We start from the raw sequence: 14,448 nt of genomic DNA, 5'->3' as shown, positions 1-14,448 counted from the left end.
GTGTGATCTCAGGTGTTGGCTTAACCTTTCTGAGCTCCTGTCTCCTCATCTGCAGAAAGGAGATAATAAGAGGTACTTCTTGGGCAACCTAAAAGAGGTCATGTATGTAAGGCATTTATCGCTGCTCTTGGAATAAATTAAGATATCAGTAAATAGTAATTGCTATTATTATTACTGTTATTAATGATGACATTAATAGCTTCTGTGTTCAAAACTGAGTTCCTCATTTGGCCCCCAGCCCTTCAAATCATTAGGAACTTTGAGAGCATTTTAAACCATAACCAAAGATGAAGCTAGAAGATTCGTTTTCCCCCACGAGAGGTGGGTCCCAGGATCACTGTGAAAAGGATTTTCTTGCAGAGGCAAGAATTTCCTAAGAGCCAGGGGCCTGGACGTCAGTGAATAGGGGCCTAGCCAGGAGAATGTGCTGGTGGGGAGCGTCCCAAACCACAGCAGAGCCGGAAGAAGAGTGGGCCACAGAGAACATGCCAGAACCTGGCCCCAAAGATCCCCCTCCTCCAGAGGCAGGAAGCTTACAGGCTTTGCTCTGTGACACCCGGCTAGAGAAGCCCTTGGCCTCTGGGCCACCACGTGGATCCTATTAGAGACTCAGGTTTGCTGAGGGAGGCACCTGTAGATTAAACCTCTTCCTCCAACTCCCGGCTGTAAGCTTTGCCAAATGGGTGGTGCCAGGCTGGCCTGCAGGCCCTGTCTTACCCTCCCTCTGTCCTGTGCCTTGGCCCTTTGTCTTCAACACAAGGATTCCATCCTGGTCCAATCTGCTGTTAATAATAAGACTTGGCTATTTTGTATCCCCCCGCCCTCTTTTTTTGGGAAGCATTTTATCTTCACAAACTCTTGATATCAGTCCCTATTTTTCAGTGCAGAGATAAATGACTTGTCTAAGGTCACAAGATGGAGGTGATAAAACCAATGGAGGTTTTCCATTCTTCCAACACCCAGCCGAGTGCACCTCCTACTACACCAGTGATGCTCAAAGGTGCTTCCCAGACAAGCAGCATCAGCATCACCTGACAACCTGTTAGAAATGCCTTGTCAACAGTTCAGGGTGGGGCCCAGCAATCTGTGGTCTCACACGCCCTCCAGGTGATTTTGATTCACACTGAGCAACCACTGTACTTAGTGTTTCCTGAACCCGTGACAATAGGAATCGAGCTCCCCGGCATCTGTTTCCCCCAACTGACCCAATACGGAATTCTTAGGTCCCACTCATATCTGTCACGGGCATAGGAGTCTGTCTGGTTTTTTTTGTTTTTTTTTTTTTAATTGCCCCTGGTAATTCTTAAGTTCAGGCAAGTTTAGAAAACAGTGAAGGGATCCTGCTGCCTAGGGGCTCAATATAGGGAAGCTTTATAAAAATCCTGGTGTGCCGAGAAAAAGCACTGTAAACCCAAACTACAGACTCTCCCACTGGAATCAAAATAAGGTGTTGTCTTTCCCTCCAAATCACTAAATGCACACCAGCAGGGAGATCTAAGTCTGCATCCTCATCCCCCTCCTGGGAAGAGTCTAGGGAGAGACTTTTAGAAGCCTGCTGCCCCTGGGCAGGCGCAAAGCTGACTCAAGCTCTTCATGCCGCGTTCTGTGTAACATGGAAAGACCCAGCAAACAGTGGCCACTGCCAGAGTACACCCCTTTGAAAGAAAGAGGCTGCCATCACATTCGCCTAAATTCAGAGGGCCAGTGCTGACAGCCACGCTTCCCACCCTGCTCGGCAGCGCTGGCCCCTGAGAAGGGCCTGCACTTTCCCCAAAAGGATGTGGCATGGAGGGAAGGGAGGAGCAGGAGGAGCGTGGACTTCTGCCTCCAGTCCTGGTAAGATGGAAATTGGCCAGGCTGCCTTAGGAACTGATAACCCCCTAACGCAGGAAGGCGCGGAAGGCTCAGATGACTGGGCTGTATATGAGAATCACCTGGGCGGGGGCGGTTACAACATATCGGTCTAGGTTCCAGTGCAGACCAATTGAATCAGAACCTTTAGGGGTAGGGCCTGAAAAGTGGGATTTTCAATTCTCCCGCGGTTATTCTGACGTTCAGACTGGGTAGAGAACCACTGCGTGAGCCTAATTAATTCTAAGATGAAAACCATCTCTCCATGCCCCGCAATGGGCCACCCCTTAAAACCACAATGAGGTAGAGGGCCGGCTAGGACACAGGAAGGGTGAGCAGGGGCCGGAAAAGCCATCAAGCCCCGTTCACCAGGCGCACCTGGGTGCCCCGCAGACACCCGCTCCGAAACCCGCCTCGGAATGTCCTGGCTGGAGCCAGAGGTCACAGGCCACAAGCCGCTTTTTCTTAGAAAAAACACACCCAGGAAAGCACCAAGCCGGAGTCTCGGCTAGCAATTTAGAATAGCCCTGTCTGACGCCGAAAACAGCCCCATGAAGGCAGTTCCCGGAGCTCGCCCTCCCGGGCGCAAGGTACAGCCCAGGATCGCGGAGACGCCGGGGCCGCCTGACGTCAGTGGGTCCGGGGGCCCCGAGGGGCTGCACCCCGCCGGCCAGCCCCACGTCTGCCTGCGGCTGATCGCCAGCAGCAACCACTGTCTCTTAGTCGGTCCCCCGACGACGTCGCGGGCGCGTCCCCGCCAACCCCGCTCTCCCGCGCCGAGGCTGGCCACGTGACAGCCGGCCGGCCCGGCCCACCCGGCGCGCGGTGCTCGTGCTGCACCCTCCGCCCCCGGGGCGCCTTCCTTGGAGCCTCCGCGCAGCCCCGTGGGGAAGCCCGCGGCGCTGCGGTAGAGGGACCGAACGGGGCGCGCGCTCCCGCTGCCCCGGCCCCCGCCCCCGCCCCTCGGCAGCCGCCGGCGCTGACGTCATCCAGGTTATGTAAGAACCCCGGCTCCTTCTGGGCTGTTCTCTACCGAGAAGGCGGCGGGGCTCCGAGTCGGCCTGCGTCTTCTGTGTGATGGGGAACGCTCCCCTGGCCCAGCTTTGGAGAGCGACCCCTCCAGCCCCAGCCTCGCAGGGTAGGGTGAACGAGGGCGGGTCCAGCTACTGGCCGCACTCGAGGTCCACGTGGTCCCCTCCGGGTTGAAACCTGGCGTCAGTACGTGTTTGGGGAATACCTGCCGGCTGGGATGCAGAGATGGCACTGCAACGCACCTTCTAGAAAATCATGTGGAATCAAAAGATGAGGCTTAACGATACTAAAAGGGTTTCTCCATCTGAAACTATTGTAATAATTACCATTTTATAAGTTCCTACACATCTTATTTCACGCAGTGCCCCCAGTAACTCAGCGGAGCTACCTGTCCCCTCTCTGCAGGCGCAGTAAGTCAGGTTGGTAAGGTGCACACAGTGACACAGGTGGCAAGAGCCAAGGCTGGGTCTCCTACCTGAGAGGTACGTCTGAGGCCGAAGTCCAAACTTTTGCCATGAGTTCTGCAACTCCATGCATTATCTCCTCCAAATCTTTATCAGCCTCCCCCGACTCCCAGGCCCAAATGAACATACAGTGTAGGTAAAAACAAAGGATGGTTGCTGGGCCAACCTAGATCCCAGACATGTCCTCCAGCCGCTTTTGGGCCTGTTATAAGAGGTGCCTGTAAGAATCAGGCACCTCGGTCCACGTCTGACCTCCCTCACTCTGGGTTCAGGATGGGTACTAGGTTAAATTCTGCACTGGTTTACTCAACTCGCCCCTAGACTGAGCTGCTCTTATGCAAGATGTGCTGAGACCAGCTGGTTTAATGGCCTCATTACCCAGGATATAGGATGTAGGATCAGTGCCCTCTCCCAAGGGAGCATGTTTTTACTTCAGAATAACTTTTGAAATAAAATTTCCCCAGAACAGCTTGCTTCTCTGAACAGGACTGTGAGGTCCCTCGGCACCGCTCTGATTCCTGACAGAGTGATGAAAGGAAGTTTGAACACGCGGCATTCTGCAAAACCGCCCAACTGGGTGTGACTTTCAATGCGTGTTCAGTGTGGCTGGGAGGATATTTTAGACCCCCAGAGTTACACAACTGTGCTTTGTACACTCTGCTTTGTGTTGGTGATGGGAAAGGTGTCAGTCTGCTCTGAATTCCTCTCACCCCCTCAGGAATATGCCTTTGGCTCACAGAACGGGTGGGAAATTGTTTTGAAGCAGAGTCTATTGAGGGCATCAGCGACAGCTTGAAGTAAAAGGGTGGGTGGAAACGCAGCTCTCCCAACCTGCCTGGTGAGCTGGGCACGCTGCATGACCACTCAGTCCGCTTTCTTATTTGTGGATGGGAATGAATACACTCACCTCGTGGGGATGTTGTGATGATTAAGCACATTTGTAAAGAGCTTATCGAAATGCCTGGTTTCACATGAGGTGATCAAAAGCTGTTCACTTCCCTCCTTCAGTTTTCTCCTCCATGCTACAGCCACGCCATGTCCATTCAGTCGATGTTCCATGAGAGCATGAAGCATGTCACATTTCGGCCTCAAGTCAACAAGTATCCACTGGGTGCCGAGGGCGTGTGTTATACACACTTACTTCATCAGCGGTTTTAAGAAGGCAGCCCGTGTCTCAAAAGCTCCCACTCTCCCCTGGAAGGTGAGTAACACATACACAAAAAGAAACAAAGAACAGCGTGGGATTAATGGGAAAAGGCTCCAGTTTAAGTAGGAGTTAGCTGAGCTGGATTTTAGTCCTATTTCTGCCACTGACTCCCTGCGTGACTGGGGGTAATAGTGATAAAGTTTATTTAGGGCTTAATAAGTGCCAAGCATTGTGGATTATGTCACTTAATCCTTACCATGACCCATAAGGTTGCTTTCGCTATTATCCCCACTTTACAGATGTGCAAACTGAGACTTAGTAGGGGGTTAAGTCCCTTGGCCAAGGTCATAGTCAGCACATGCTAGAGCCAGGATTTGAGGCCCACCAGTGACTCTAGAGCCCGGACTCTTCTGCACTGTACCATACGGGATGGGGGCAAGTCACTCAGGCTCTCTGGGCCTCAGTTCCCATCTAAATGAAAAGGGGATCAGGCCAGATGACATCCGGGGCTCCGACTTTCTATGTCTAATAAAGGAATTACATAAAAGTGTTAAATAAATTAGGCCCAAGGTGCTTTTAAGAGTGACGTCAAGTGGGTGTAGTGGTTCATTTCACGTGGGTAGAAAGACTCTGAAATATTTATTATGTGTCCCCGGTTCCAATTTGCCACTCAAAAGCCGAACAAAAAAATCATCCTTCAAAGCTTCCTTCAGTTGATTTAGAGCCCTGAAGCTAATTTTGACCAAATTGGAAGGAGAAGCAGAAGGTGTGGACTAAAAAATCCATGGCTTCCTGCACAACAGGTTTACATGATAGGCGGTCTGCATCCACACAGGCTCGCATGCGTGCACACACACACATATGCACACACACCAGTGTTCGCATCATCTTCTACTGAAGCTCAGTACCAGTTTCTCCAGCCCAGTTGTCATGGTAACACCAGCTGCCAATGAGATCATGGAAGACAAGGTTATAATGGCGGTGGGGCCTTAATATTTTACCTGGCAAAGCCACTTAGATAATAAGATGAATAACCGTAAATCATAAATCCATAGGAAGCCCAGGCACCCCTTATTGTATGTGTTTCATGTGCACTTGTGGGTGGGGAAGAGAAATGAAAGCAAAAGGAAAGGAACAAAAAGGAAGGTAGGATGAGGCAGCGGGTGGGGAAGATCTCTGAGGCTTATCCCTCTTATTCCTCAGAGTAGGTCATGCACTGGGTCCTGACCCTGTCTGCACTCGGATTAAGGAATTGGTCTCTTTTGTAACAACAAGAAGGCAGTGGGGGCTCTCAGCCTTCATCACAAAAGGCTTATAAGAAACCAAAGGTGACTGTTTTCTGGGGTCCACACTAACGAGGAGAGAAGCAGCCCAGGGAGGGCATGGCAGACAATGACCCAGCCACACAGTCCGCAGTGGGAAGTGGACTCTATTTAGAAATACCTTTCTAGTTGCCTCCCCGTGTCCCTTGATGCCCACTAGCTTTTACAGACTGGCTCGCCCCTACCTGAACCAGCGCCCTAAAGAGCAAATCCATTTGATTTACGGGTGTCCTTCCTTGCACAGGAAACTAGGTGGTGGTGGTCTCTGGTAAGAGCTTTGGCAGAGGGAACAGGAGTGTGAGAGAACTCAGTTTACACTGAATAATACCCTTTGGTGCCTTTGAATTTTGTGCGATGTGCATTAATTAGTACTTATTCAAATGAAACATATGCAAAGGTCCACCTTCTTTCTCTAGCCTTGGCCACCTTCCAAGAACTAGATGTGTCCGGTGAGACAGGTCAAGGGCAGGGCAGTCCTGAAGCCTGGGAGATCCATTTCCATGTAACCGAGTGATTCAGAAAGTGGCTTCCCACACCCGGGGCTTGTGTTAGTCCTCGTCTCTCAGGCAATCTGTGTCTAGGGCACTCGGTTCATGGCTACCAGGTCCCGTTCTGAACGCCAAAGCGGTGGTGGGGCTCTGGGGCCGGCGGCGAGGAGAGTCTGGAGGTGGCTCCAAGAGGCAGCGGTAGCCCGCCTTCACCAGTGCTCCCTGGACGCCCTGGTTCCACTGCTGCCTCGGGAGAAGGACCACCAAGGAGGCTGGGAGAGGCTGGTGGCCGCGGAGTGGCAAGAGGGGGATGGAGTCAGCAGAGCTGCGTTCAGCTCTGACACCACCTTGAAAGGGACACGTCACCTCTCTGAGCCTCCGTTTCCCATCTCCACTGCGCTGTAGCTGTCCGGTCCTCACAGCATGCAGTGAGGATGAAATCAAGGAACTTTTCTCTTATTTTACAAATACTTATACTCCACTTGCTATGTGCTAAGCCCTCTTCTAAGCTCAGTTCAAATGAGGAGACTGAGGCACAGAGAATTTCAATGGTATGCCCAAGATCACACGAGAATCTAGAAAGCAGCAGAGCTGGGATGCCAACCTGGCAATCTGGGTCCAGACTCCACACACTTAACCCCTTTTCTGTAAGGATGGGATGCTTCTCGTGGTGGCTTCTCTTCTAGAAGAACTAGTCATTTTTGTGGGGCTGGAAACTTCTGCTAGCATCTCGTCCCCTTTTTTGGTTGGTTCATTGGTTCCTGTGTTTGACTTGGGGGGCTGATAGTTCCCACGGTTCCCTCTACCAGCATTCTCACCACCCCCACAAGCCAGAGGCACTCTGAGACGGAAGGTGGGGCAGAAGACCTGCAGTCAGCTAAGAGTGAGCCTGTGTGTGCCCTTACATATGCATGGAATGACCAAATGACTCTGCACTTGCTGGCTATTTAATACTGGGCGATTCCATCATTCTGAGGAGGCTTGGAAGGACTGAGGAATACATTATTTTAAATTTTTATTTTTAATTGTGGAAAAATACACATAACATAAAATTTACCGTCTTAACCATTTTTAAGTGCACAGTTCAGTGGCATTAAGTACATTCACATTGTTGTGCAACCATCACCACCATGTATCTCCAGAACTTTTTCATCTTACAAAACTGAACCTCTGTTTCCATTAAACGTTAACTTCCCCCACCCCCTGGCAACTGCCATTCTACTTTCTCTGAATTTGGCTAATCTAGATACCTCCTATTTGTGGAATCATACAGTATTTGTCCTTCTGTGACTGATTTACTTAGCATGATGTCTTCAAGGTTCATCCATGTTGTAGCATATGTCAGAATTTCCTTCCTTCTTAAGGCTGAATAATATTCCCATAATGTGTAAATACCACATTTTGTTTGCCCATTCATCTGCTGATGGACATTTGAGTTGCTACCACATTTTGCCTATTGTGAATAATGCTGCCATGAACATTGGTGTACACATATCTCTTCAAGACCTTGCTTTCAGTTCTTTTGGGTATATAACCAGAAATAGAATTGCTGGATCATATGGCAATTCTATTTTTAATTTTTGTAGGAACCTCCACACTGTTGACCATAGCAGCTGCAACATTTTACATTTCTACCACAGTGCACAAGGGGTCCAATTTCTCCACATCCACTTGCTATTTTCTGGGTGTTTTGGTAGCCATCCTACTGGATGAGAGATCGTATCTCACTGTGGTACATTATTATTTTTTGTTATGTATCTTACAATACGTTTTATCATATCTGTGATATCTAGGTGCTGCCTCCATCTTATACTCGTTACCTACTATACTTCAATTATACACAGGCTGTCACACGCGCATGAGATTGAAAGTATAGTTTGCTCCTGGGTATGTGGTTTTGTGGAAGGGCATAAAGTAGAACCTAATCACCTTCTCTTTTCTCACCAGCTTTCATCCACTGTTCGGGACAGCTGTATTTCCCTCAGCTCAGTCCACGGCCTTAATCCAAAAGGCTCTGCCGCTAATTTCATTGGTTCCATCAGGCTCATTTCCTTTGGCACATGACGGGGGAAATGACAATTATTTTCTCAGACTGAGCTCTAAGTTGTTCATTTGGCAAAATAAAATTTCAAATTACTGGTTTTTCTGTTTTGATTCACAGAAATGGCCAGGCCAGTTACAGAGAATGTGCCTATTTAAATGAGTGTTACAAATGGTGCTCATTTTTGAGACGGATCTCTTTGCATTGATAATGGAAAGAAGTTCATGATATATGCAGTGGAAAAAAGCAGGTTGCAGAATAGTATGAACAATCTGATATAATTTATGGAAAAACACCTATATTAATGCTTCAGTGTACATAGACGTGTCTGAAAGGACACCGAAAAATGCCTGCTGGTTCCCTTTATGGGGACTGGAACTGGGAGTCGGGCTGGGCGTTGAAATCTTTTATGTTTTACTTTATACCCTTTGACATCACTTGAATTTTTAGCCATAAGCTTGTATCACTCTTATAATAAAAATAAAGTCTTAAAACAGTCATTTTAGGAAAATAAAAGGGTTTATGAAAGGGACTATACCATTGATTTAGCTGCTGCCTCCAGCTGTGGAGCAAGAGCCCAGTTGTAGGTCAGGTTTCCCGGAGGCCGAGCCGGAGGTGGAGCTTCCCACGCAGTGATTTACTGAGGGAGTGATCTCAGGAGAACCCGAATGCAAGCAAGGGGGGGAAGGCAGGAAAAAGGAAGGAGTTGGGAAAGGATGCAGCTTCTGACGAAGTCTGGCCTGATCCCTGGGGAGCTCTGGAGCATAAATGACACCAGAGCTTGTCCTGCCCTGAAGAAGGGGGTTGGGCTTTTCCTCCCTCTTCCCCCACTCAGTCCTTAGCCATGAGTAACTGTGTGTGTGTGTGAGTGTGTATGGAATGGTAACTTGTGTACACCTCCTGGCAAGCCAGCTCTACTCGGCCGAGGGCCAGCCTCCAGGGCAGGCTGCAGGTGTGAGCCATGAGCTGTAGCACCTGCTGCCGCTGGGGTGCACCCGCTGGGCTGATACAAGGGATCCAGAGGAATCTGAGCTACAACTTCTGTCCCCAATGAACTGGGAACGGAACAGAAACCTGCTTCCTTCTAAGCAAACTTATATACTATAAATTGATTTGTGAAAAATGCTGGGGTTTTTTTTTTTTTTTTGGCAATGGAAAAGTACAGGCTACAGGACATTTTAAAGGCTGAAATATTTAAATGAAGAAATAAAGAGTAAAAAAATTGGTTTGGAAGAATCCAATCAGACTGCAAGATTTCTGCAGTCCTGGGGAAAATCCTTGGAAGGCTGGAGGAGCTCAGAGCTGCCGACCAGGAGCAGAGCTGTTCAGGAAGGAGACAGTGAGTGAGTGAAGCTGGGTATTGATGCTTGGGGAGGGTTTCTTGGAAACTTCATGGACAATGTATATCTTATCCTTGATTATATCTCCCTTGCTACTTGGGTTGTTGAGAAAGTTCAAAGTCAGATTTGAAACCAGGACTAAGTAACCCAGGGAATACGGCCAATTACTAAAGGCATGTGTTGATCCTGGAAGGTGTATTGTAAGGCCTAAAATTTCACAGGCAGCCTTGACATCCTTGAGCTTCACAGAGACCCAAAGACCTAACCAAGAATTCACCTGCTCTCACCAGACATGCCCCCGACCCAGCGAGACAGGCTCCCCACCTGGCTGTTGCCCTCCCAGTCAGATTGGTTGCACACCACCCAGTCCTCAACCTAGTGGGCCTCGGCTTCCTGCCAGCCAGTGACATTATTCAAACAAGCCAATCACATCCTCCCACGGGAACCAGAGGTTATCCCACCCTCTTATTACTACAAAGCATGACCCCTCACAGCCCTGGTTCTTCACTCTGTTCCTATGTGTAACCTCCATGTGGCCTGCATAGTGTGCTGTGTCCTCCCCCAGGCTGTGAGTGTGGGTGACTAATAAACTGCTGTCAATCTCATCGGTTCAGTGTCAGCTGTGGTGCATTTGGCTATGATATTTAGGTCAGGGGTCCCTCCCCTTACCAATAGGGTGAATAGGAGGCAGTCAGGACAGAGGGACATTTTGAGTCACGAGACATTTTAGGAGCCCAATTAGAACATGTAGTATGTGCAAACGCTTAGTCCCACGCCTGGTATGGTGCAAGCAGAAAGGACAAGTTGCCTGTTCTTTGCCTGTGAAGTGGAGTTTTACCTCCATACAATGCAGAAAGAAAGTTTTAAACTTTAAAAGCTAACTTATTCAACAAAGGAAGTGTTCTAGAGAAAACAATAGAAGACGTATTTGAAAAACATTCCCCTCCTATTTCATTTGTGCTAGCAGTAGCAAAATGCTGTCTCCCGAGATAACTTGGCTGCCATGACACCAGGCTGACCTGAAGAGGGAACTACTGAAATTCGATTTCTATGGAAGAGAAATTTGTTTTGTTCCCAGTTCCATGCTCATAAAAAGAGAAATTACCTCTAGAAACAGTAAGAAGGGTTTTCTGTTAATTCATTTTCCTAGAATCTCCATACAAACTCATCTACCCACCTGAGGATTATGAGTTTGATGGAGCAAGATTTGCCTAGAATGGGTCCCCGATGGTTGTCAGCTTCTGTGTACAAAGTCTGGACCCATGGTAATCCCACTGGAAGAAAGAGCTAGTGAAGTGTCCCCAGGCTTGGAGGATGATCTCCCCCAGGGTCTTCAGGGAAGGCATGAAGGAACAAATTGTACCAAGTTTATTTCACCAACAATGAAAAATGCCCACAAGGAAATGAAGCACAAGATTCAGTTATACAAACGTGAAAGTTATGGACCACTGTGGCTCTTCTCTTCTCATGCTGAATCAAATGAAAATAACATGAAATACTGGAGGTAGTATCATACTGCCTCATGGTCATAACCAAGATGGGACAGTCAGGGTCAGTCTGTGCCTCCTATGTGGTCTGAGGGCACGTGTGGTTCTCTGACCTGCCGAATCAGAATCAGTGGGGCCCCACGAATCAGAATCTCTGGGGGCTGTGATTCCCCACTTTGAGTAAACCGTTGGGTGGTTCTGATGGTTCACCAAGGTGAGAGAACCAGTAATGTGGCTGACCCCAGTGAAACGGTCCATTTTTACTGCCTTCAACTGCCGTCTCTGTAGATTCAGGCAAAGAATAGGAACAAGAAGGTTTTTAGCGTGAGGCCCAATGTAGCAAATAAAATTAAATGACTTCAATGTATAGTTGACCTTTGCAGCAATCTTTTCTCAGAGGAGAGCAATCCCTCCCAGTTATACGGATTTGTTCTTTGAGTTTTCATAACATCCAGAAAGTTCAGGTGTTGCCATGTTCATTTCCCTGGAATACTGTTACCTTATGACGTTCCCACACAAGAGGTGGTCGTGTCTTTTGGTCACTGTTGGCCAGGTGATTCCAGTCTCCAGGTATGTTCAGCCCACTTAACACCAGCATAGAATGTCTGCACTCCAGGGTCCTGTCAGCAATTATAAACATGAGCTTCCTATGCTCATCTCTGTCAAAAGCCCAGATGAGGGAAATGATACTAACTGGGAATTACTTAAAGAGCATGCAGCCCATCACTTCCTAGACAATCTGGAAGTCACCTCTGGTAAGCCAGACTTCAGAGAACTCCAGTTGTGCGCCATTTGCCTTGGCCCCAGAACTTCTGTCCTGAAATGTGCCTCATCATAACCATCGCACCACCATTCAAGGGGCCCTAGTACATTATCATTCACAGCCTGCTGGTGTGTTGGTACAGCATGCTGAAGATGTCACCCTCTGGATCTCTCAGTGTCCCCTCTATGAATTGATGCACAGGAACATGATCGTTCAGACTTAACCTGTGTTTCTTGGTGGGGGGGGGGGATGGGGAGCATATTTTTGACTCCATGGAAAATGTGCAACCCATAGCTGATCATCATATTTTCTTTACTGCTTTGGTGGCGAGGAAACCCAAAGCCACCAATTTAGTCCAGGTTTTAGCACTTATTCAGGACCTATGACCAACACTCTCCACTGTAACTGGGGAGGGGGACATAGGAGAATGAGGACGCTTCTTCACCACTTTCTCTACAGTGAGAATCTGGTGTGTAGGGGTAGGAAAAAACAGAGAACCTCTCCTTTCTAACCATCTAGCTTTTCCTACAGTTCTATTTTTAGCTATATATTCTCCTTCTGTTTTATCGAATATAGTAGTTAAAGACCATCCAAATTGGTTGTGAAATAAGGTGTAAATAGCGAAAGGAAGGAAGGAAATAAATCCTTGCACCAAGCCGTTTCTGGGCAAAGGAATGTTTTGCTGCTTCCACAGGCATAGTCGATAGGTCGTCGTCTATACCAGGATAAAGATTTCTGCAACACTCCAGGGAGATTCCCGCCTGTCAGAAACTGGGACTCTCCAGCGTTCGAGGCCTGCCTGCTGAGGTGCCCAAAGCGCTAGCCAGTATTTACAAGCTGCTAACAGGCATTTTATGCCCAGGATTTTTTCGCAAGCTCTTTCTACCTTTGCCAAGGCCCCAGCAACAAAGCTCAGAAGCACTCGTGTGGGAGGAGTGCAGGCTCCCGGGGCTCAGGTCTTGGGTGCTCACAGAGGAGCGAGAGTCAGTGATACACGTCCTCAGGGAGGAGAGGAGGCAGCTGTGCATCCTCGTCTTCTCATAGTCTCTCTGTGGCCAGACTCCTCCTCGTAAGTCCCTCACGAGGCCACCAGCAAAGTATCCTAGTATCACTGTGAAGGGAGGACAGTGCTGAGATCTGAGTGGGAGAATCTCCAATTTCTCAGTCCCCAGAACCCCAGAGTCACCCCATGGGACCGTGTGAGTGGAGTTGTCGATCATGGCATGGCTGTTGCCCCCTCCCCTCCGTGCCCCAGGCAGGCATGACTCTTGAATCCCAGCACTCTTTCTTGCTGAGTCTTGATGCAGCCGCAGAGTCATTCCCAACACAATGTACAGCTATGACTGGAGCAAGTGGGAGAGAACAAAGCTGTTTGCCATCCTAGGCTACAGTGTGCCTGAGCCAGTGGTGTGGTCCCTGTGCGCCAGGGGAGCCTGCCTTTCCAGAGGGGGTCAGGCCATTCTCCTCCATGAATACAGAGTCCAGCTTCCCCCACCTGTCTGTACAGCCTTGGCTTACGTTTTTAGGCTAGAGCCTGGACATTCTTCTTGAGTCTCCTGCTCAGGAGTTAGTGTCAGGGACATTAAGGGAGGTGCTGGTTGCTGTGTGGCCTGGACTGAGCTTAGAAATGAATTCTGTTGGCTTTCAGCTGTGTTCATTTGTGTCCAAACATTAGCTTAGTGTCTGGGAGTGACTGATGAGTCATCTCTGGGGAAAGCAGGGTGGGAGGGTTGCCCATGGAACGCCTTGCCTGCCCCACTGTCTGCACCTGCAGACTCTCCTGGGCCTCCAGCACGGAAGGGGGGACAAAGGGCACATTGAGAATGGCATGAGACATCAAGATGAGGGCAGGATTCACAAGTTGCTCAGCCTCTGATCTTGTTCCACTGCTCAAGTGAAAATGAAACCAGAAAGTGTGCAGAGGGATGGGACAGAATAAGGGCTTTCCCCTCTTTGCCCAGCGGAGGGCGCAGGCAGTACCTTCTTCTTATCCGGGAGGGAAACCAGGACCAAACGTGACTCTAGGTAACAGATGCCTAGAGGGTGCCTCCAAACTCAGTGAGAACTCTCCGTGGAACTCACGGGTCCTGTTCTCTTAAAGCCACAAAGAGGAGAGAGCCTCTTGGTTTGAGCTGATATTTCTCACAAAGGGAGGTGCCCGTCATTGATGGCCACTCAGGGGTTGGTTTGTGCGTGCCACTGAGATAGAAGCACAATTACGCAGGTGCCACGCTCCCTCTGGGCACTGCCCCTAGAAACACACATGACAGAGTCTTTGCCTAAAATTCGAAAGGATGAAAACTCCCCCACAAGGGCAGACACACTGACAGGTCCCCCAGCTCCCAGGAACTTCAACTCACAACAACAGTGAGAGGGGATGTTAGCGATCGCTGTTGGGTGTCCTCCTGGTCTTCCAGACAAATGGGTTTACGGAAGGCTTCCAAACCCTAACCTGGCGTTAAGTAGATTTACTACTGTGTAGTATTTAAACTCAGAGACCAAAAAATACCTAC

General features: G+C 49.0%; 1 protein-coding gene and 1 long non-coding RNA gene across 2 annotated transcripts in view; one reads left to right on the top strand and one right to left on the bottom strand.

Annotated features, from left to right (window-relative positions):
- The window catches only part of DHRS12 (dehydrogenase/reductase 12), a 38,422-nt gene extending 35,002 nt beyond the window's left edge, over window positions 1-3,420 (bottom strand). The window contains 3 exon segments of the mRNA XM_070520233.1: window positions 2,715-2,830; window positions 2,885-3,128; window positions 3,359-3,420. Of these exon segments, the coding sequence (XP_070376334.1) occupies window positions 2,715-2,830; window positions 2,885-3,128; window positions 3,359-3,420 (422 nt within the window).
- A 243-nt stretch (window positions 3,421-3,663) lies between these two features.
- Window positions 3,664-8,440, top strand: LOC123288707 (uncharacterized). The gene is made up of 2 exons (XR_006532213.2): window positions 3,664-4,548; window positions 8,252-8,440. It is a non-coding gene; the product is annotated as an uncharacterized lncRNA (long non-coding RNA).
- Window positions 8,441-14,448: the final 6,008 nt, after the last annotated feature.

This window comes from Equus asinus, chromosome 11 (assembly GCF_041296235.1).
Source record: "Equus asinus isolate D_3611 breed Donkey chromosome 11, EquAss-T2T_v2, whole genome shotgun sequence".
Classification (NCBI taxonomy): Eukaryota; Metazoa; Chordata; class Mammalia; order Perissodactyla; family Equidae; genus Equus; species Equus asinus.
Note: the sequence above shows the minus strand (reverse complement) of the source record. Positions and strands in the feature narration are given on the sequence as shown.